The sequence below is a fragment of the Cornus florida genome, unplaced genomic scaffold (genome assembly GCF_030987335.1).
Source record: "Cornus florida cultivar Cherokee Brave unplaced genomic scaffold, ASM3098733v1 CherokeeBrave_3.0.0_Hap2_Chr06, whole genome shotgun sequence".
Taxonomy (NCBI): Eukaryota; Viridiplantae; Streptophyta; class Magnoliopsida; order Cornales; family Cornaceae; genus Cornus; species Cornus florida.
This window is the reverse complement of record NW_026775576.1, coordinates 86,130,740-86,154,623: the sequence shown is the minus strand read 5'-3', so window position 1 is coordinate 86,154,623 and position 23,884 is coordinate 86,130,740. Positions and strand designations below refer to the sequence as shown.

Sequence of the window (23,884 nt, the reverse complement as noted above, 5' to 3'; positions counted from 1 at the left end):
ATGACACTGTTGGGATTTTCAAAACGTTGAAATTATCTATGTAGGACAGCCTATCAACCCACAAGTGACTGATACCCAAATATTAATGGGTGCCCACTACTATTCTTTGTTGAGAATTCTTGTATGAATAGAGACCATCACCCAAAGGGCACCTACCTCCATACCCTACCAATAAAAAATAATCCTACAAGTCGAACTTGATTCATGGGCAACCCCTGCATTGAACACTAACAGGTGACATTGTCATTTTCTATAAACATTTTAAATGAATCAACATGTTACAACGTGAAATGGGGGCTACTTTTTTTAAGTATCTCACTGCAATGTGCAATATATGGAACGTGATCACGAAGATCTCCGAGTCAAATGTAGTACTGCAAAACATTTGTTTATAGCTCACATTGAACCCTAAAAGAGATCTATAGGGTGTGCGTACGTCCTTTTTGTCTTGCATCTGCAAGTGTTGTGACGTAAGTGATGCTCAAAATCCTTCTTTAATACAGATAGATTTTTTCACTAAATATATATTTGCTGTATATTCAATATTACACTCCTAGTTTTCACGTTACTCATTAATTGCACCGTAGGAGCTAACTTGAAGATTTTATTCACGAGTCTCATTACCCGACGATATCCAAGGTCTCTGTCTGAAAGTCATACAACTTTTTTTTTAAAAAAAAACCCTTCCCATACCTACTACCATAATGAATATCTAAATTGACTTTCTGAGCTGGCCAGCTGATTTTTTATCCAATTTTTCAAGAAATGGGTTAACGGAATGTTTTTCACTTAATTTGAGACTGATTTTTTCCAACCTTAGCTAAACTTGACATGATTTCAAAATTCTAATACAAGCAAATGTAAGCACAAATATTAAGATAACAGGTGACAATCACCACAATCACATTAAGGCAATGGTGCCATCAAATGTATAGACTTGGAACCTGAATTAAATAATGTCCATTCACTGGGTAGTTAGATAATGTATATAGCAGCAATGCCGAAACTAATTTAAAAGGGCGACAGGTACAGTGAACATCTAGAATGAACTTCCTACAGTATATATAATACTTGAGAGAAGCATATAATTAGAACAAAGGCAAAGACAAGGATATGATCTTTAGCCGGAAGCACATTTCTAGCATAAGAATATGCTGCATATCATCCCTGTCCTTCAAAAGAGCAAAAAATTGCAAATAGTGATGATCATGAGCGAGGAGCCGCCATTTGCTGCTTCTTTATTCTCTCTCCCTGTTTGACCATGCTGAATAAAAAGCACAAGTTAGATGTATCATCTATATAAATCAAGTATAGAAGTATAATGCTGTAACATATTGTTTAACTACCAAAACCAAAGTATGATGCCAAATGGCATGTGAATTCCATATGTTAGGAAAAGGATCAGAAATGCATCTACAAGGGGTTCAACTTTGGTGGGCATTGTCCTGAGATATTCCATGTTAAAGCAGAGTGTATTCCTGAGAAATGCCCATGATGATGGTAAAAAGATGGGTAAATCTTATATTACAAACATACCATCATTTATAAGGTGATTTAAGGGTTACAGGAGACACGTGAAGTGGTTTGAACAGTAAAGATCGTTGCTCTTTATAAATGATTTGGGATTCATGGATAGAGCTCCAAGTCTAACCTTAATAATTAACTCACATTTCCAACTCAACAGTAGCGTAGAAGGCTCAGTGAGCCAAAGTGACGTCCATTTTAAGGTAATAGTAGGCGAAGTGAGAGACAACCCTCTATACTTTCAAGCAGCTGTTTGATGCAGTGTTATCAAAGGCCCAACTAAGGCGCTAAAAGTCATTTGGAGCCTAGGCGCAAGCCTCAGTGAAGCAAGGCGCACATTTGCAAAATTATATTACTATTGAAGCATATTCATATTCCATATAAAAGCACAAATGTTGTCAAAGGCGCACCTGGGCACACAACAGGCGGAAGTGTTGCGCCTGTATGAGCCTGGAGCCTAGGCGCCTTTAACAACACTAGATTGATGATATACCAACATAGTTATGTCAGAGCAAACAAACAGATCGGATAGAACACTTATGAACCAGACACGCGCCTATCCTGATTACACATGGGGCTGGAAAAAAAAGCTGGTCTACTAACTCAATAGCGACGAGACATATAAACAAAATAAGACACATAATTTGGTTAACCAACATTTTCAATCAAAAAACAGCAATTGCATGGTTTAGCAACGTGACAATGATGGAACAGATGATAATAATTTATGTCTGATTCCCCCTTTTCTATGACAACAAAAAGAGAGAATATATATAAGCCTACGTATGTAGACAAATGGAATCCACAAACTTAGTGCCACAAGTACAGTTTAACACCCTGATTAAAAAAAAAAAAAAAATACAAGATATCCATCCAACTTTATATAGGTAATAGCACGCAGCACATCAAATAGTTCTTTCACTGCTACTGTGATACATGGATGCCAAAACCAATGTTTCAAAACATTCTGATACCATACCAAATCTTAGAGTTCCTAAATCATCTCTCCACAATTGCATGGTATCTGTTGGGGCAGCGGAAGCGCACAAATACAAAGATCTAATAAAAGCCAACAAAGCAATCACACACAAACACAAGATATACATAGTTCACCCAAACTCGGGCTACGTCCATGGATGAGAAGAGATTCCACTATGATCCGTAGAGATATTACAACAATAGAGTAAAAACACCTTATACATGCATTTTTGCTATGTAACACTCCACGAGCCTATCTACTCGCTATCAATGTCGACGGTGTTTTCCTACTCTATTAACATAAACTCCCTCTACCCATCAACTCCCAACTCCCTCTACAAGAAATTACCATAATAAAACAATTCTAAAATAGATACCTAATTACAATAGAATTTGAGACACAAGCAGTATCCAATTAAATAGAAAGCTTATCATTTTATTAGCAACTTCAAATACCAACAATTGCATTAAAATACATAATCAGAAGATACTAAGACAAGGGATTTTACTGAATGCAACGCCAAGACAACATATCAGCCAAAGCTGAATGCATTAACTCCACTACATGACAAGAAGGTTAATTTATATGAAAACCAGTTTCAATTTTTTGTCAAATTAAGCATTTTAGTTTCCTATTTTCTGATAAGATGATAATAACCTTAAACCCAATGCTGTCATTAATGTACTCACACTCTTTTTATTTTGTCAAAGCAATTAAATTTGCATTGCTCCATATACTGGGCAATCTGGGCACAAGAACTGCCTGTATCTAATGTTTGAACCAGAAGATACTACATAAAGAAATACACTTCTTATGCCATCAGTAAATCAGGTTTAAGAACGGTCAAGTATTGATGATCAATGCTTGGCAGGTTCAGCCACATGGCATCCAACTCCAGATTTTAATATATTTCCTCATAAAACGTGACATATATGTTGTTGGAGCAGCGGAAGTGCGCAAACACAAAGATCGAATCAATGCCAACAAAGCAATCACACACAAACACAAGATATACATGGCTCAGCCAAAACCGGCCTACGTCCATAGATTAGAAGAGATTTCACTATGATTCGTAAAGATATTACAACAATACTAGAGTATCAACACCGTGTACATGCTTTTTCACCACATACCACTCCACAAGTCGATCCCCTAGCTATCAGTGCCCCTAGTGTTTTTCCTACTCTACCAAGCCATAGACTACCTCTACCCATCAACTCTCTCATGAGACTACATCTCACTCAATCTCATAAGTCTCAACCAAAGCCTGTGTATCTATTTATAGAGTTCCAAACTCAATTTCTTGTTGGATAAGGATTACAATTTCTTAGAGGCTAAGACTTGCCAAACAAGAATTTATCAAACATAATACAACTCTAAAATAGAAACATAATTAGAATAGAAATTTGACACACAATTTCCAACAATCTCCAACTTGGCTCAAATTACATCCTGCCAATCATCGCTTCCACGGCATTGATCAGGACAATTATTTTGCAGCTTCAATCTTGACGATACTCCTGCAAAACTCTGATTGTTCCCACTGTACGTTGCTCGATCAGTCAAACCTCCAAGGCTCCACCTTGATTACTTGAGCTCCATGCCATGTAACCAAATCGATTGACTCCACCCACAACAGAAACTCGTTGTAGCACTCATTGAGACTCCTTGTGTTTTTTGGATCTCCTTCACCTTTGGTTCTGATACCAATTTGTTGGGCAGCGGAAGCATGCGAACACAAAGATCGAATGAAAGCCATCAAAGCAATCACACACAAACACAAGATATACATGGTTCGGCCAAAACCGACCACATCCATGGATGAGAAGAGATTCCACTATGATTTGTAGAGATATTACAACAATAATAGAATATCAACACCGTACTTACAAAAAAAAAAAAAAAAATAGAATATCAACACCATGGACATGCCTTTTCACCATGTACCACTCCATGAGTTGATCCCCTCGCTATCAGTGCCACCGGTATTTTTCCTACTCTACCAACCCATAAACTACCTCTACCCATCAACTCTCGCATGAGACTACATCTCTCTCAATCTCATAAGTCTTAACCCAAAGCCTATGCATCTATTTAGAGTGTTCCAAACCCAATTCCTTGTTGGACAAGGATTACAAATTCTTAGTGGCCAAGACTTGCCAAACAAGAAATTATCAAATAGAATACAACTCTAAAATAAAAACATAATTAGAATAGAAATTAAATTTGAGACACAATTTCCAACATATGCAAATAAAGCTCATGGACTTGAAATGTTGTCCACTATCATAGAAATGCATTGCCTACATGAATTATCAACTTTATGAGAGCTCAAAAGCATTTTTGGTAGGTACGATTATTTAAACCACCAAGAACTCGAGAAGTAAAGAGTTGTACGATAAGTTTGCCCGAGGGCATCCAAAACTAATACCACACTCAACACTAGCGGCTATGCTAAGAAAACAGCCTTTTCAAATTGTAAGGGAATGCTACAGAACAATAAACTCGACAAGAAAAAGCCTCATACTCAACTAGCTACTATTGCCCTTCTAATAAAGACAGATGTACCAACAGGCGAGTGGCCTAGCGGTATCAGCCTCTAACTTCCCAAAGGGAAGTCAAGGGTTCAAATCTCAGAAGAGATAAGTGTATGTGAGTACCAACTAGGGAAAAAAAAATAAAGACAGATGTAACAGGTATATGCATCGGTAGCATGTTGAAGGCAAGAGGAACTTCCGTGGTTAGTTATCTCGGTCATCAAATCATCTTTGCTAAAGTCATTGGTCCAGAAAGGGTGGTCATTCCTTATAGTACCATTAGCACTACTAGAGAATGTGTGAGGGGCTACTTCCACGACCAATACCTTTTCCATAGAAATTATTAAATGTGAAGATGGAAACCACCATTTTCCTACCCCCAACATTATTCAAGACTATTTTTTATGAGCATGTGGAGTATTTTTCTTCAATAATTGCCCAAAAATCCAATCTTCCACATTCTGTCTCACTCCTTGTACTCATTGAACAAGTAGGATTTTATAATCTGATCATATTTAGATGGGGCACCTACAAACTCAGACTTTGAATTCTCAATTACCAATGCGCTTACAGTGAAATAAATTACTTCAATTATCCTTGAAAGAAGGTTCATTCAAGTTTGTTCAGCCTACTACCCAGATGTGTCCAACTCAGATTAGCTCAAGAGCCAACATTTGGTTGTCCATTGGGCCACTTGGAGACAAAAGGGAGCATTGGCAAAATTTTCATTTACACGCGAAAAGATAAATTCTTCTTACTCACACAAGAGAAGTCCGAAGCATTCTGATGATATAGAGAGAACCTCCATCTCTGGAAAAACTATTTACTGAGGAGCTACTCAGTAGACATTCTATTGAGCAGGATACTGAATTAAGGTAAATCTAATAGACTTCTAACCTACTTTGATTTCTTGGAGTAATTATAGTATTGCAAATGTATCAATTATCAGATATCGAATCAAGTTGTTTAACTGTAAGTTCTTTGCTCTATTTGGCTTGCAATGCTATGCCTATCAAAGTTGGCAAACACTTCGGTATCCTTGGACCCGTTAAACTGTTCACCTGAACTCATTGACTCCACGTCCACCAAAAGTCGGTAACCTTTGTCACTGTCAGCATTTTGTATTCTCTAAGTACAAATGGAGTATTTTAAATTTAGCCTGAACAAGCTTAACTAATCCAGATTGAAGCCCTTGGCAAGTGAATATCTTCCATTGTAGCAAGGTCTAGGGAAAGAATAGGAAAGGTGATTTCATAACATCTTTTTACCAGGGACAGTGCCTATTACAAAATTATTCTTTTTATTGGGTTGAGAGCACTTTAAAGATGACTGCCTATCTTTTCTTTCAACTAGGGAGAAATTCAATTGGGAGGAGCTAATTTAAATTCCTCAGGTAACATAAAAACAACCCTCACATTCAACCCCCACCAAGCAAGAACTTGTTTTAGTTGCACAAGGAATTCAAAAAACTGCATAAAATATGGTAGCAGTTTGTGAATACATTCACAAATAGAGGATTTTAGATTTCGCCTGAACAAGGTTGGCCAGGACAATTAAAATCAGGACCAATTTGGCCCCAATAATATAGATCGAAGGTGTAGTTACATAACTTTTAAATAAAACAAAGGTTTCAGGAATTTAAAATCTAATGTTTAACGCAACAGCAAACATTCTTTAGTTATAGACATCAAAACCTGATATCGTGAGGGGTGATAAATATCCATTGGGATCCTTGTGCCAATGCAAAATCCACAAGAGTGTCTAAGCTGATTTTCCGGCTAACTGCATCCTGAATATCAAGAAGAAAGCAAGACTTTATTAAAGTGATCCATTTGCTTCACATTTCATCAAAGATAGTCCAGACATCATGTTATCTGGATATCAACCTAGCAGTGGGAAGCGATAACTTTCAGCCAAAAAACCTACCATAAACACATCAAACTCATCCATCGCTCGAAATGGGGCTTCTGTCATTTCATGCAGAGCTAGTGCAAAGCATAATGTCGAGAAAGAACGTTCCCCGCCTGATTAAACAACAATTACAAACTTTGTGTAAGGTCAATACACATTTGAATAGCTAAATCTTCTCTGAATTTTTCATCAAGTATACATGATCCAATCATATCTTGTAAGTATCAATTATTAATACTTATACAAAATAACCCCAAATACAGTTCAAATATTTTCCTTTTCTTTTTCCTTTTTCCTTGGTAACATTCATAAGTTATTCCTATTAATTTTACAGTGGCAATATATAATCATTCTTTCTTTCTGTTTCTTTTTGCCACCAGAAAAGGGGGGAGAGGGCTACAAATCTGTCAACTTTTACCAAATGACATAACTTGAGCATGGTGAACCATAAAAACTCAATAAAATCTAGAGACCAGACCATGAAGTCTCAGATGCATAGAAAAGTTGCAAAGCCTATGATATGAAGTATGTCAATGCACTCTTTTTTGTTGGGTCTCAGGTAGAGATTATAGATCTTTAGAGGAAATTGTTGATTTTTTGGCCTCTTTGAAGGCGTAGAGGCTGTTTTTGGCCTTGTGTTGTTCTCTTGGGATGCGCTCCCCTTTTGAGCGCTTTTTATGCAATTCTTACTTATCAAAAAAAAAAAAGTATGTCAATGCGAAAGAAAACCTGAAAGCCCTCTAGTGTCACGAACAGTGTCATTTGACGCATCTTGGGGCATCTTAATCTGGAAAAGAGGGGAAAAAAAATGTACCAAGAAAAAGATTAAACGGCTAACTCTGATCTATACAGGTAATAAGGCATATGTAATAAATTTCTCATTGCACTTATAACCGGACAAGTAACCTAAATCACAAGATTATTCCATTATGAGGCAAGTTACTTACTTCTACTGAGAGGGTTTTCTCTTCATAACTGACTTTAATGTGCCCGCTGATCCCCTTCTTTCTCAAGTGACCATTGAATCTAGTTGTAAATTTAGTTGATTAAGAAGCAATTGAAAAGGGGAAAAAGAGTAAAAAGAAAGAGAAAAGAGAAAAGAAAAGTAAACAGCATCAGATTAATTAGGGTGACATGGTAATGCCAAGAGAACAGCTCATACTGCCAAGTCAACTGGCGCTTCAAAAGAGATGCATTCCTTTGGAACTTGACGCAACGCAACTTCAGGGCTTTTTGACATGCCTGAAATTAAATTTGAAATTTATCTCTGTAAGAACAACCAAGCATCAGAAGTGGCAATATAGGAAGGATGGTTTGTATTACATAGCATAAACAAGGATAATGGAAAAATTATAAACAACATGCGTGATAGAGAAATTTGAATGAAAATCGATCATAAACTAAGAATTTAATATATCTAGAATCCTAAATAAACAAAATCAAAAGAAAAAAATAATCAAGCTCATATATCAAATATATCTAGCAAATAAGAAATTTTTTAGCCTAGGTTCTACAGTAAAGAAAATAATATTTGACTTCAAAGTCATTGTAGGCACAAAAGTCCAAATAAGACTAGGCTCGTCAAGGACTACAAAGCACTTCACTCTACTCCCAGCCAGTCCCCCTAGGCACATGTAAAGAAATTCAGTACACGAATTCAACTTTAAGAATTGCACCCATGGCATTTCATCCTAATATTTTAATAGAGCATTAATGAGTTAGGCTAAATTTTTTAATACAAAATTAAGGATGAAATTTAAAGATGAACTAGTAAAGCATTGAACAAATGTCTTGTCCAGTAAAAGATAGATGAATTTGTGCTATTGAGTTTAGCCCCAATTGACATGATATTGACAAATGCTGGGAATTGTCTCAAATTCCTAGTTTAATTAGATTTAGATTTTATATTTGTATTTTGTTAAGAATGACTTATTAAACAAGTCTTGGGCTTCAAGGAATAGGTTCTAGCACTCTATAAATATGTACCTAGATTATGGGTTGAGATTTGTGAGATTGAGAGAGAGATGTAGTCTCACGAGGGAGTTGATGGGTAAAGTTGGTTTATGGGTTAGTATAATAGGAAAAACACCAGTGGCAGTGGTAGCGAGGAGACAGACTAGTGGAGTGGTACATGATGAAAAGACATGGTGTTTGTGCTCTACTATTGTAATATCTCTAAGGAAATCATAGTTGAATCTCTTCTCATCTGTGGATATACGCCAGTATTGGCTGAACCACGTTATTTTTTGAGTTTGTGTGTGATTGTTTTTATGGCTTCCATTAGATATTTGTGTTCATGCATTTCCACTATCCCAACAAATTGGTATCAGAGACGAAGGTGAGGGAGATCCAGAAAATACAAGTAGTCTCAACAGGTGCTGCAATGGGTTTCAGTTGCAGGTCGAATCAATCAATTGGCTTGTTTGATTACAATGGTCATAAAATCGTTATGGTTACATGGCATGGAGCTCGAGTAGTTAAGGTGGAGCCTTGGAGCGGCGTGCAGTGTGGACAATCATAGTTTTGTAGGAGGATCTCGGCATGCAATCCAAAGAGTAAGGAGAAACTGGCTCCTTGGGTGAAAGTTCCTAAATTAGGTTGGGTCATAGGAATGGTCCATGGGTGGAAGTCCCCAAAGAGTGATCTAGATTGTGTGCAAGACTGAAGCTGCAATGAATTGTCTTGATCAATGCCGTGGGAAGTGATGATTGACTGGATGGAATATGAGCCAAGGTGGAGATTGTTGGGATTTTGTCTAAAATTCCTAGTTTAAATAGGTGTCTATTTGAGTTGTATTTTGTTAGGAATTTCTTATTAGACAAGTCTTGGGCTCCAAGGAATTGGTTCTGGCACTCTATAAATATGTACATAGGTTCTGAGTTGAGACTTATGAGACTGAGAGAGAGAGTGTGTGTCTCATGAGGGAGTTGATGGGTAGAGGTAGTTTATGGGTTACTAGAGTAGGAAAAACACCGGTGACAATGGTAGAGAGGAAATTGGCTCGTGGAGTGGTACATGGTGTTGGTACTCTACTATTGTAGTATCTCTATGGTTTTGTCCGAACCACGTTATATATTGTTTTTGTGTATGATTGCTTTATTGGATTTCATTGAATCTTTGTGTTGATGCATTTCCGCTGTCCTAACAACAGATTTACCATTTTCATCAACTAGGGAGCGTATAGTAGAAAATTGTTTCGAAAAGGCATAGATATCTCTGTACATTGAGCAAAGCAGTAACAACTTCAAGAAGGGAGTGCAATATTGATGGCCTAAAGAACAGATCCAAACTTGACCGTGATTACATTTTGGTTAATTTTTTTCTGATGTACATTTTATTTTTGGGCTAATCACAAGGGCTAAACCTCCATAGAAGCCAGGGTTTAAGTATTTCATCCTTCTCAAAGAAAAAACAAGATAGACAAATACAACAATAAGCAAAGCTCAAGCATATATTAATTTATTAGCTTTTCACATTGATGCCTAGATTTCCTCCTTTCCTTCATCTGATGCCCACACATGCACTTGATCTACTCGTCTTACTGTTGACAATGATCAAAACGAGGCAAAAAGAATACAGTCTTTACACATTATTGGATAAGCATCCCCCCACTCTCACGAAAGGAAAATATCGATCACCTAAATTTATTATCAGTCGTTGTCCTAATAGAATTCAGGGACTTAGAATTAAAATAATAAACATTTTCAGAAACAACTTATTTCCAAAATTCAGTAGAAATTTAGCATTATATTTGCAAAGTGAAACCATGACAAAAAAAAAAAATCAGAAAGAAGAAAGCCCAAACCTTAAGAAAAGAATCACTCAAAATAATATGCATATCTTAGTCCTTGAAAGTATTAAAACATGGAAAAAAGAAATGTAAAACTTACATCCAATTTTTCACGAAAAGCTTTGTACGTTTGCCGTCTTCTCAAAATCTTACGCTCTTTTTTCTCATACAACATTCTGAGATCATCGATAGATTCTGAATATCTGCAAAGAAAACTTCCTATGAAACTGCACTTAAATGTTATTAGAGCAATAAATTGGAAAATATATAACATCTGTACCTCTGGCTTTCTCGTTGAAGTCTCTGATTTAGTCTACTTAACTGGGCACTAAGTTGCTCTGGGGTGCTCCCTTCACAACCTCCTAAAGCTTCAATCTCACTCTCAGGACAAATGATAGAAGCCTTTTTGTAGCTCTCCTGCAAGTTTGTCACATGCTTCACATCAGCCACTGGTAAACTTAATATAACATGGTTTTACTTCAAAAGTATGAACAACTACTTCATAAGTTGGGCTGCAAATGAACCAAGTTGTTCATGAACAACTCGGGCTCGGCTCATTTAAGGCTCAGCTCGGACTCGTTTGTTAAGTAAATGAACCGAGCTCCAGCTAAATTTCTAGGCTCGTTTACTAAATGAGCCAATCCTAAACGATATTAGGCTCGGCTCGTGAACATAAGCTCATGCAGGTTGGTATATGATCGTGAATATAGGCTCGTAAAGGATTCATGTAGGGTCATGAACATATTCATTAACAGAGGCTTGTATAAGTTTATGAACATAAGCTCATGAACATTCTTGAATGTAGGCTTGTGTAAACTCGTATAAGTTCATGAACAAGCCAAAACGTATTCAAGAGCTCAAATCGAGCCCAAACAACTTTTGTTACTAAACAAGCCGAGCCCGAGCCTCACAAACAAACGGGCCGAGCCCAAATAGAGTCAAGCAAGGCTTGGTTCATTTGCAGCCCTGAATCATAATGCAAAAGAAAAATCCACAAAAGCAGGGCAAAAAATTTAATATGGACACATCAATTTCAAATTAAAAATGAAGAACGCCTACTGCACCAGTGTGCAAAATGAACAGAGAATTCAAACTATGATTTCAGGAAACAACAAAAGCATGATGCAAGGATATGCTATTCTGCCAAGATATGATTAGGTCTTAGGATTTTCATTAAGGCTTGAGGGCATTAAGTAAAATCCAGTCAAAATTTATCTCAATAAATTAACCTAATCCACTAGAAGAAAGAGGAATTAAGGTTTGAAACAATGACACGTTCCAATGGGAAATTTTTTGTCTTTGTCATAGCTTCTTCCAAGAATTATTGGTTTGAACATATAGAACACATATAGTTTGTAAGACGCAAGTGCTACCTTTTTCAAAGGAGCATGGAACTGTGGTGCGGGGAAGAGTCTAAACAATCACATTATAATTCATGACATTAATATGATCCTATGATTAAACACAATGACTTCAACTTTTATAATAGGGTTTAAAACACACCTTACGGTTGTCTTCGAGCTCTCGATATTGTGCCTCAGCCACTTCGATATCATGAAGGACCCTGTTATTCATCACCCCCTCATAATGAATCTTCTCCTGAGAGAAGAGTTTGTATTTATAGATGTTAATAAACTTGAATATGCCAAATAACAACAAAAACAGAGACCAAACACTCTTAACTAGAGAACGAAAATAAGGTATAAACTACAAAATTTAGTTAAGGGTAAAGGAGAAGTGGAAGGTACCGCTTCTGCAGAATTTATATCTCCTTCAATCAGCATTAGCTCACGCTCTGCCTCCTCAAAGGCATCAATTTCCCCTTTTGCCGACTCTATATTTCTCAATATGGACAAAGAAGCATGTATAAATGGAGAGTTGCGTGAATCAAATATGCGACATAAAAAACAACATTAGCATACCACATAGGTTCTCGAATGAAATTTTAAGATCTTTGGCTTTGGTTTCCGTTTCACTCATTCTCATTCTGAACTTTTCTAACACCATTTCCCTTTCCTGTATTTCATCTTGGATTTTCTGGAAATCATCTCAAAAGAAAGATGAATGATTAGAATCCATATGCATGATCAAAGACAAATTAGAATTGAGAGTGACATGGTTATAAGAAACAAACATAAATTTCTCGATGAAGCTCATCAACAGTTGATGCAGGTGCTGAATTAGCTTCTATGACATTTGAATTCTTCAAATCTTGTAGCGCTAGGTTCTTGGACATCAAATCCCGCTCTGCATTGACACGCCTCCTCTAGATAATATGAAAAGAAAAAAAAAACAACTGATGATGAAGATACAAGGTCAATGATATTCAAAAAAAAAAAATTAATAACTGAACTTAAAATGATTTCTGTACACATCTCAAAATATACGTTGGAATCTCGATTATTAAATTTCATTGAAAAAAATGAGATAGGCTGGAAAAACTTGGGAAACTTTCATGAAAAATACTAAAATGGTGCATAAGACATTTCTGCAATCAGAAGTCGTATCTTAATAAAAACAAATATGTCCAGTAAGACGAGTCTAGGCAAAACTGTCTTACCGAAAAGAAAAAGTGTAGGCAAAACTACTGACACTTCTAACATTGTTGCCTATAGAAAGATCATAACAAGAACATCCCACCTATGCTCTTCTCAATAATCAATGCTAATATGTTGTCCCCTTCCTCATAATATTGGTGTATATGACTATTAAAACTCAAATAAGCATGACTTATCCTTTAAGTGAAGCACAGACAGTTGGCAAACTGAACCAAATTAGCTAGAAAACCCTCAACAAAAGCATGTGCTTTCTTTGGGGATGCATGTACAACAAATAACTAAAGGGGAAAACAGGGAAATTCATGATATTCCACTAGAAAAATGAAAAAAGAACTAAAAGAAAAATAAGCATTTACTCATAATAAACAACAAATAGAAAATGGAGGAAAATGATAACCTTTGTGTTTTGTAGTTCATCCTTCATACCCCAAAGTGCCTCCTCCACATTCCTTTTCTTCCTCTGGCCTTGTTGAGCTTGATCTTTTACATTTAACGCATCCCTTTCAAGATTCTTAATTTGTTCATCATATGAACCACAAAGACGGCCAGTTCTAGCCCTCTTATTTGGAGGGAGAATGGTTTCGGCTGAACCGCGGGAAAACCTAGGAAGATATTATGTAAAAATAAAGAAATACTTCGTAGCTGATAACTGTATTAAAAATATATTTATATACAAGAAAAAACAGATTTTAAAATTGACAAGACATGGGAACTACAATTTGCCAATCCAAAATATCTGAGAGAATGCATGCACATGTATGCCAAGCTACATAACTGTAACACATTCACAAAACCTGCAGTTATGGACTCTGAACAAAATATGGCTATGCTGGAACCTAGATTTTAAATTAGGAAAGGAGAAAGACAGTGCATCTAAGTAATTCAATCCTACTTCTTGGAAATTAGGTTGAACTTCAATTACGCTCCTTTAAGCTGGGGTCTGCTGTTTAGTTTCAACTCAGTTACATCGTCTCTACCCTATGAACCTTCTGATCCTTATTCACTAGCGAACTTCATGCACATCCAAGTGGTAATTCTGTGGATTTATACTAACAATTCATCAATATCATGCTCAGGTGATTTGAGCAAGTATTGAAAATATATATATATATATATATATATTTGCATCTGGATTGTTGGACATAACAGATTCAGCACATGTAATGCATGTATAGTTAAGATAATGTCGCGTTACCAATTGGAGGGGGTAAAAAAAATTGAGCATCATCTTATGGGCAACTTTTAGTAGCTCAAGTAGATATGTTGATTGTATATACATAAAGAGGCATACTTATAAAAATATATATATACACATAAACACAAATACCTATGTAAGAATAAACACGTTATAATTTAGTTCTTAGGACTGTGTGAACTTTCAGAATCCTATAAATTACAGCTAATAAGGCCTTTTTTATCTACTTTTATGGCACAGTTCATCACTTGATCTAGAAAATTGGAATAACGTAGCAATCCTCTTAATTTTATGTCAATGCGGTCAGACGTGATTAGTTCCTAGAATTATAATTCTTTATTTTATTTTTTATTTTTTTTGAAAGCTATAAGGAAAAAGAAAACCTTAGTGCCACAGGTTCATATTGGATGCCATGCTATCACTTCTACCATTGTGCTACAATGGGATTGGCATGATAAGTCCCAAAAGTTTCTTAGTGCAACTCCCTTCAAAGAATCCAAATATGTTAGAGAGCCAAGGACTACGAGCTTTCTCAGACTACAAGTGTACATAAAGTTTTAAGTCAACCAAATGAATGACTAATAATTACTCCTAAAAAATACAAAATTGAAGAGAGAAATTAAGCATGAACAACACAAGAATATAATGTGGCTCAACCACTACGGCCTACATCCATGGCACACAAAGCCCAAAGGGCTACATCTCTTTCATTATACTGTCTTGATTTTGTTTACAATGACTGCCTCTATATATAGGAAAAAGAATACAAACATGTAATAAATATGAAAATATCACGATGGAGGATTCCTAAAATCAATCCCATGAATCACTCCTACCAACATTCTATCAAGGGCTTAAATAGCACCTACAATGATATTCTCTAACAATTACCTACATAATCACCGATCAAAATTTCTGTTTGTTCCCATAGTGGAAACATTTGTTTCATAATGAACCAAATGAAATTTAGGTGGAAAACTGAAATTCTTAGGTTCCCATAGACACAAAATTGTGTCCACCAAAACACTCCAATATTTAATCTGTGATGACAGTGATCCTAAAGACTAATAATTAATATCAAATTTCTAGACAGGAGATTAAAGAATTCAACCCAAGAATGCAGTAAGTCTCAAACTTTTTGTCAAGAAATAGCAAACCAGAAGAAGTATAAGTACTGGAAAAGAAGCGGTAGGAGAAGAATTTATTGTAAAACTTAGTTGTCAACTATAACAGCCAATCTTGCAAATCGTTTTATTTAAGTTTTTGTTTTACATGTTGGTTTAATATAAGTACTTAATGTATATTGTTCAGCAAACATGATATGTCATAATGTCATACTTATTTGAAGTAATTCAATACTACATAAGCAAATGAGCTTTAGAATACTTTTATGCTTGCTAAAGAATTTGATTGACATTATTTGATGACCTTCACATGTGTGTTCAATACTCTTTTCCATCCAATTGACCTCTTGTATAGACGAATTTGTAGGCCAGGACCATAAGTAACAAGCATTCATGTCCTTTATTCATGTTTCCAAGCATTTCCATTTTTTTTACCATTGTTACTGCATTTCTGAAACATTAATGTTTCCATTTCAGGACTGAACAAAATAACATTCTGAAACAAAATTTTAATCCTTCATAACAAGCATCAAATGTTAGTTAGAATTTGATATTGAAAAAGTTACAAAACAAAGCAAAAATAACACTTTTTAAGAGGGATTAGACCCAAAATAAATTCAAAATTCTATAAAATAGGTCAGTTTATAGATTTTTTTTTAAAAACCCTTTATACTGAACAATCTTAATTCTCCTGCAAAGAGGGGGATCTGCGACTACAAGTCTACAGCTACAATTTTTCTCGTCTTCAATGAGCAAAGGCAAGGTGTGCATGCAAACATCGGAATCCAAGGATGGCCAATCAGGTTAATTGTGCACTCTACTTTTCCTTTCCTCTTCCCCGTCCTATTCTTCTTCTAATCCAAACAAAACTAAAGCTGGCTAGCATCTCCCTCTCCAGTTTTTCAAACTTTTTTCTTATTTTCTCCCAATAATTTTCATCACAAAAATCCTCTCCAACAAATTCCTTTTTTGTCCTTTCCACAAACTCTAATATTTCCTCCCAACACTTTTTTCCATGTTATCTTTCTTCTCCCTCTTCTCTTCTGTTTTTTCCCCTTTTCTCGTGTTTCCTTTAATACTGTTTTCTATGTCTTGTAGGAGTCTAGGAATAAGAAGTACTGATTTGCAGGTCTCTTTCAATTACCCCTAGCACCTGCCATAATTTTTATTATGAGACTGTCGATTTATTCGAATGCTTCCTTTTTTTAATATTTGAATTTGAGATAACATGTAAACCCATAAATAGTTGGACCCTAAGAAGCATGGACACTTCTATGAGGTGCCATGTCCGTGTCGGACACCGACACTTCGTGGACACTCCCAAACACATGTCAGACACTCCATGGCTGTGTCATTATTTTAAAATAAATTTTATTAATTCGGGCAGACACATCTCGAACACTTGGTCAACACATTCCGGACACTCGACCAACACATCCCGGACACTCGACCAACACATCCTACATCCTACGCTCTTTGTCTTGTATAAAACAAACATGTGACAGTCCTAAAAACAATATTATGAACATACATCAAAGTGTTCAATCTCTAAGAAACAAAAACTTAACTATAATGACAATCAGACAGTAATATCATATATAATTTTTTTTTTTTTTTTGATAAGTAATATCATATATTATATAACATATTCTTTTTCACATTCGAATAAAGTCATCTTGTAACTTACGTAACTTTATTATAGAATTTATAGATTAATTAAAGTTATATGATTGTCCCATTCAATAGATATATATATATATATATATATATATAAATGAAAATTAATATTTACAATAGTCGTGTCCACACTGTGTCCGAGTCCTATTTTTTTTGGATTTGACATGTCAGCATATCCGTGTCATATCATGTCCGTGTCCTGTGTTTGTATCCGTGCTTGTTAGGTTGGACCCATTGATCATTTGAACATACACAACTGTCTTAGTTTTTGAGTAATGCTTTTCTCGTCTATTTCACAAGTATATCCTCAATTGGAATCTCCAAATACTTGTATTTTTACAAGTTATTGGTCTCTAAATTGCTATACGGTTGTCCATGATAGTCGATTTCATGGTTGTTTTCCTACTTGGTTACAACAAAACTTTCGTAGAAATATACATGGAAGATGAAGTTATTTTCTAATACTAGGACTTCAACCGAAAGACTAAACATTACAGTTTATATTCTTTTCTCCTCTTTTTCTTATTTCCAATACTGTTTTCAGGACATAGAGCATGGGTTGGCATAAAACAAGATACCTACAAGGGTCCACTGCACTGCTAATTAATTCACCTTGAAGCTTTTTATTTTCATTGAAATTACATATCATACCACTTCCCACTTTGTAATACTACGTACAAGCTATACAACTATGCCCCACCATGCGCTGCTGATTAACTCACCTTGAAGCAATTTTTAACATTTTTCCAGTAAAAGTACATCATACAGCTTCCAACTTTGTGACACTACGTATAAACTATCACACTATGCCCCACTACTTCATTGCTGAAACTTCTAATTTTCTCAGTAAAATACATATCATAAGGCTTCCAAGTTCCAGCCTTGTAACATGATGTACAAGCTATAACAACTATATGCCACTTGTATAGTAACCATTACTTCACCATGAAACCTTGGCAACAGCAGCTATGTAGAAAGCAGAAGCAGAAGAAGAGACCATAATATACACCACATTATTAAAAGCTGCAATATCGAATGAGCAAAACAAACAGGAGCTATGTAGAAAGACAACAAAAATAAAATTCATTCCATCTTACATTTTGTGTCCCTCTAAAGTGTAAACCTCCTTCAAATTTGGAATCCTTTGGTCAAAAGCAACTGTTTTGCCCACATCGTAATTTCTAACAAGGACTTGTCTCTCAGCACTACCCTGCAAAAATGAGAATTCTTAGAGAAGTTAAGGCACCATTGTGCAGCAACCACAAATTGGCTCCAAAGCTATATTAAGATGATGGCAAGCCAAATAAAGTGGACAAAAGTATATGTAATATTCAAATGACAATGAACTGTGTTAAGTGGTAATAAGCTAAATGATTGAAAACATAATAAACATTAACAACAAAGGGAAAATAAGTAGAGATAATATAAAGGAACAAAGTGAAAATTACCACATCCACCAAGACATTCATTACAGTAGGATTGTCAGAATGTATAACAGAAATAGTAGTTGGGTGTTTAGTCTGAGGAAGCATGTGATTGGGAATTTGCAACCTACAACAGATAATGTTACAATTTAGAGATATAAATCACCCAGCAGATGGTAAAACCAGTATGCCATTATAGAGATAGGGCAAATCAAAATAAGAAAATATACACCGCCTTACTTTGGCCTGGCAAACTCATATATGATAATCTGAAGGTGGCCGTAGTTTGCTGCCCTAGCACATCCTCTCAAAAGAAGAGAATCTTTGTGATCCGTCACAATGAAAGCATTAAGCAACTTGCCAATGGCATTTTCAACAGCAGGAGCCCACATATCACCATGAACTAATGTCTGCAATACATAGTCCAATTTTACGAAATGTTAGAAAACAATTGTAGAAATATCATAAAAATTGGACATAAAACAACGACAACCAAGCCTTTTTCCCAACACTTGGGGTCGGCTAAATGAATCCTATGTTCCATTATGCTCTATTTAACTCCATAGCCTCATAAATCCACATGCTATCATATCTTTCCTTACTAATTCTACCCACGTTAACTTTCGTCTTCCTCTTCCCCGAGTATTACCCTCAATGTGGACTGTAACGTTTCCTAACTAGCGCACTTAAAGGTCTCCTTTGCACATATCCAAACCATATTAACTGATTTTCTCTAATTTTATCTCCAATTTGCGCTACTCCAACCATCTCCCAAATGTGATCCTTTCTAATTCCATCCTTTCTAGTCTTACCGCACATCCATCTCAATATTTGTATTTCCACCACACTCACTATATGCATATGTTGTTTCTTAGCTGCCCAACATTTTGTGCCATAAAGTGATGGGGAATAGGTGTGATTCGCACACATGAGTTGCACGTGCTCCAATGTTACTTTTGGAGAAAAGGAAAAGAGAAATAGAATTAAGAATTTTTGTAATTTAGGGCTGCATTATTATGTTCCTTATTATTTTTGCCATATTCTATTTTTAGGGTTATTTTAGTATTTTCATATATTAGGGTTTGCTTAATGTTTTGCCTATATAAAAGCTTCTTTGTAAATGTACATTTCAGCTTTGGATTATTGGATTATATTTGTGAGTTTGCAAACTCCCTACCTGTATCTCTTCTCCCTCCTTGTCTTGCTGCTGTTAATCCCTCAGACTCTGTAACCTATCTCCTTCACTCTGTTTTCTCATCTCCTTCGTTTGTATTCTCACCTCCTTCGTCTAGCCGCATCTCAATCTTCTCATTCTCGTCCCCTTCTTTCTTTCTGGTTACTATTGGTTAGTATCTAAATACTATTAGTTACTACTTGTCCAGCGCCAATTGATATCAGAGCACTATTTCTTCTACGTCATAAAGTATAGCTGGTCTAATAGTTGTTTGATAAAACTTCCCTTTCAATCATAACGGGATACGCCTATCAAACAATATACTAGATGTACTCCTCCATTTAACTCATCCTACCTTGGTTCTATGATTAGCGTCATCTTCAATCTCTCCTTTGTTATGAATAATTGAGCCTAAATGGCAAAAATGTTCACTTTTCGCTAACATAAAGCCTAGCGATAAGAGCATCACAATCCTAGCTCCAGTTTGATTCATTATAATGTTGTTATTATATTATTGTAATTGTAATTGTTACTATTAATTCAATAATCAAGTCCGGTTTAACCAATTACAACTACACAAAACAGAAATGGCTAAAGAAAAAGTATATTCATCATTGTGGATAGGAAGTTATTGAAATAAAAAAGCTCCAACGTGAAAAAGATTATTAAAAACTATCTATCTAAATCTAAAAAGTATAAATGATTGAAGACATCTCATAGTTTCCAACACAAACACGTCCAAAACAGGCCACTTTTGAATAACTTCAAAATGAATGCAACAGTGAGTCGAACCCACCAACCAAAAAAAAAAAAAAAAATTTGGCTTCAGCTACCACAGGATAAGTTTTTTTAATGAAAATCTAGGAAAATGTGATGGTAAAAGAGCACTGCCATGGTCAGCACCATATGTATGATCCTAATTTAAACATTTATTGTGATTTTTTTTATTTCATTTCTTTCAAAATTTATAGGGAGAGGTATTCATGCGTGCGTCTTGTGTGTGTGTGTGTGTGTGTTTGTGTGTGTGTGAGACAGAGAGTTGGCTTTGAGTAGTTCTCTTGGGCTTCGCTCCCCTTTTGAGTGCTTTCATACAATTTTACTTATCAAAAAAAAAAGTGTGTGTGACAGAGAGAGAGAGAGAGAGAGAGAGAGATGGGGACATGTGAAAGGGAAATAGGGAAATTTAGATGGTGGGGATAGACAGAAGGAGGGTAAGTTTGTTAAACAAATTATATTAAATAACATTTTAACCTAAAAAAGTTCACCACATCTAGGTAACTAGGTTCAAGGCTTAAGCCTTCTGCAATCTCTTTTCTACAATAACCAAAATCCTACAACTGAATTAGCACCCAATCAGATTGAATAGTCATTACTAACAATCTCTTTTCTAAAAATTCTAAATCAAGAAGAAAGAGAGCAAATATTGTGCAACGATCAACAATCTATCTAACACTACAAACGCCATACACAAACACACATATATTATTCTCCACCACTAACCACATGGGCACCAATGGGACCAATGGGTGGCCTTCTGAATCTTTGATGATTCTTCTCAATTTCCTGTAAAAGAGTAGTCACTCTAGCTCCCCCAAAAGCTGTAACCTGTGGTGGAAGAATATATATTCTGACTAAGCAAATACGGTTTTAGTAAAAGGAGAGAAATATAATTTTAGCAAATGTAAATGGATTCTATTATTCAACAAAAAGGCATACATGATTTCAACACGACCTATGCATTTATTTGCCTACATAAGAAAAGTGTTATCATGTTCACATGCTTCTTAAAGCTGCAAAGCTAAAAGAACTATTCAAACCTTGTTGGTTTGATGTAGTCGAAGGTCGCGTATGTGAGAACGAATTTCCCTATGCTTTTTCTCATTATCTTCAATCTGAAATAAAAACATAACACTTAATTCCAAATCTTTTAAAAAACTGTAAATCATGTTAAGTAAACAAATATCATGAATTCATCAATAACCTAATTAAGACCTTGTTTAAAAAATAAAAATAAAATCACTAAAGGCTGTCAAGCCAAATTAACATGATCTAACTTTTGAAAATTTAGATTTTCAAAATTTAACATATTGTTGTACACGCACACATGCACACACAATACTATGTAGCGATACGTAGGTGAAAAGATGCATTAAAATACAATCAAACCACGATTCTAAAGAATACATCCAGAACACAAACGATTCTAAGGGCAGTTTGACGTTGCTGTTGGTTATAATAAGCAAATTTTTTATGTAGAGCTGTCAAAAAAATGTTCACTGGAAGACCAAATAGTTTTCGGTAACATGGTATGCAAAGCACTTTTCATAAATACTCTTTTTTCATTTAAATAGACTCTCTCTCTAAATTTTTTACCTATACTTGCAAAAAGCTCTAATTTTTAGCTTTGACTAAAAGCTTTACTGAGCCAAAATCTCTCCGACTAGAAGGAGCTTTTTTGGGTAACAAATTCTAACTAAAAGCGCTTTTAGTCCCCTCCAATAGCAACGCCAAATGGGCACTAAGAAGCATCGGGAATCAAAAAGCACATTCATTACCATGTAAATATTTGTAAACAATTCCATACCTCAGAAGCAATCTTTTCGATTTCTACCATTTTCATGGATAGCCCTTCTGATAAATAATTCTCTTCTTCCTTCAATCTGCAAAATAACCTCTATACTGGGATCAAAGGAAATCCAGCTTGAAAGCAATGATACCACACACAACACACACACACATACACACACACAAAACATATATGCATACATACACAAACACCCCAACAGATGAAACAATTGAGTAGATAACCTTGCAAGTATTAAATTAGCTGCATTGACCTCATTTTGAAGTTCCTTCATTTTCTCCTCCATCTCACATTCTTCAGCCTACAGCCAAAAATAAGGCATAAAATTGCATTTTGGTGGGGGCTTGCAATAATAACTATTATTCAGATTCATCTAACACTGACTTACAAAATTAAAGAAATGATAGAGATAAAGAAATTGCATAAATAAACTGGGCATTATTATCTATAAGATATAACATGAAGAACTGGTTGCACAAATATTAGCTAGCATCTTAGCTCTTTGATCAAAGTTTTTTGTGCATTACAGAACTACGAGTCATGACTCCAGAATAATAACATATAAAAACATCTCTCTGGCATAACTACTTTGCAGTGACATTATTAGCATTATCAGACACAACGTTTGTGCAACAATATTCTGCGCATTAATGTCTACCCAGTATATGCCAATCAAATATTAGCCAAACAGAAAGCTCATTGGGGCTTGAATATCCCTGCAGGAATGGAGCTGCATTAATTTATTGTTTGCAGCACTTGTAAGCTGTAACTGGAGGTGACAAACCGTTGGTGATAACCCAAGATTAGCAAGGATCACCAGGCACCAAATTAGCAAGAATTTTTCCTAAATGATAACGCATATTAGTTTATTAATTATTATCCACTGAAGTAACAATTAGGTATTAACCAAAAAAATGTATAAACATAAGGTAGAAAAAAATAAAGAGAAAAAGCAATAGCAAACAAGGAAATGAGATTGTTTTTGTTTAGGTAAAAATGAGATTGTTACATGTGGTTTTTATTAGGTCTAGAACTTTCTTAATAGATTTTTGTTTTTTCACCAAATAGTTGAAGTGCCAATTTTTTTAATTTAGAGGACTTATCAAACATTGGTGCAAAGACGAATGAAAAAAATCTCTACAAGATCAAGGCTCTAGCATTTCATCATTGTGTTTATGAGATAGAGAATACTCTTAGAGTTAAGGTGTCGAACTATCCAATATAGGAGACTTCTTCAACCTTAGTGCAACAAAAAATGACAGAAAAAGATGACATGATCAAGGCTATTGCATTTCATTACTGTTGAAGAAAACAGTTGAAGCTGTAGATGCATTGAAGCAAAAATGGAGAAACAAGTCAAGAGACTAGGAATCTTTTCGCGAACAAGCCCGGCGTCCGCAGGAAGTT

The 23,884-nt window shown here is 35.4% G+C and overlaps 1 protein-coding gene across 1 annotated transcript in view; it reads right to left on the bottom strand.

Moving 5' to 3' along the window:
* Positions 1–843: 843 nt before the first annotated feature.
* The window catches only part of LOC132312551 (structural maintenance of chromosomes protein 6B), a 37,918-nt gene continuing 14,877 nt past the window's right edge, over positions 844–23,884 (bottom strand). The window contains exons 9-28 of the mRNA XM_059810949.1: positions 22,702–22,778; positions 22,478–22,553; positions 21,711–21,785; positions 21,394–21,498; positions 18,960–19,129; positions 18,744–18,846; positions 18,393–18,505; positions 13,697–13,901; positions 12,876–13,007; positions 12,664–12,778; positions 12,490–12,575; positions 12,245–12,340; positions 11,022–11,158; positions 10,842–10,944; positions 8,114–8,193; positions 7,899–7,977; positions 7,681–7,738; positions 6,967–7,064; positions 6,735–6,829; positions 844–1,264 (exon numbers count right to left, since the gene is read on the bottom strand). Of these exons, the coding sequence (XP_059666932.1) occupies positions 1,207–1,264; positions 6,735–6,829; positions 6,967–7,064; positions 7,681–7,738; positions 7,899–7,977; positions 8,114–8,193; positions 10,842–10,944; positions 11,022–11,158; positions 12,245–12,340; positions 12,490–12,575; positions 12,664–12,778; positions 12,876–13,007; positions 13,697–13,901; positions 18,393–18,505; positions 18,744–18,846; positions 18,960–19,129; positions 21,394–21,498; positions 21,711–21,785; positions 22,478–22,553; positions 22,702–22,778 (2,061 nt within the window). The 3' untranslated portion in view covers positions 844–1,206. The remainder of the gene's footprint in view (positions 1,265–6,734; positions 6,830–6,966; positions 7,065–7,680; positions 7,739–7,898; positions 7,978–8,113; positions 8,194–10,841; positions 10,945–11,021; positions 11,159–12,244; positions 12,341–12,489; positions 12,576–12,663; positions 12,779–12,875; positions 13,008–13,696; positions 13,902–18,392; positions 18,506–18,743; positions 18,847–18,959; positions 19,130–21,393; positions 21,499–21,710; positions 21,786–22,477; positions 22,554–22,701; positions 22,779–23,884) is intronic.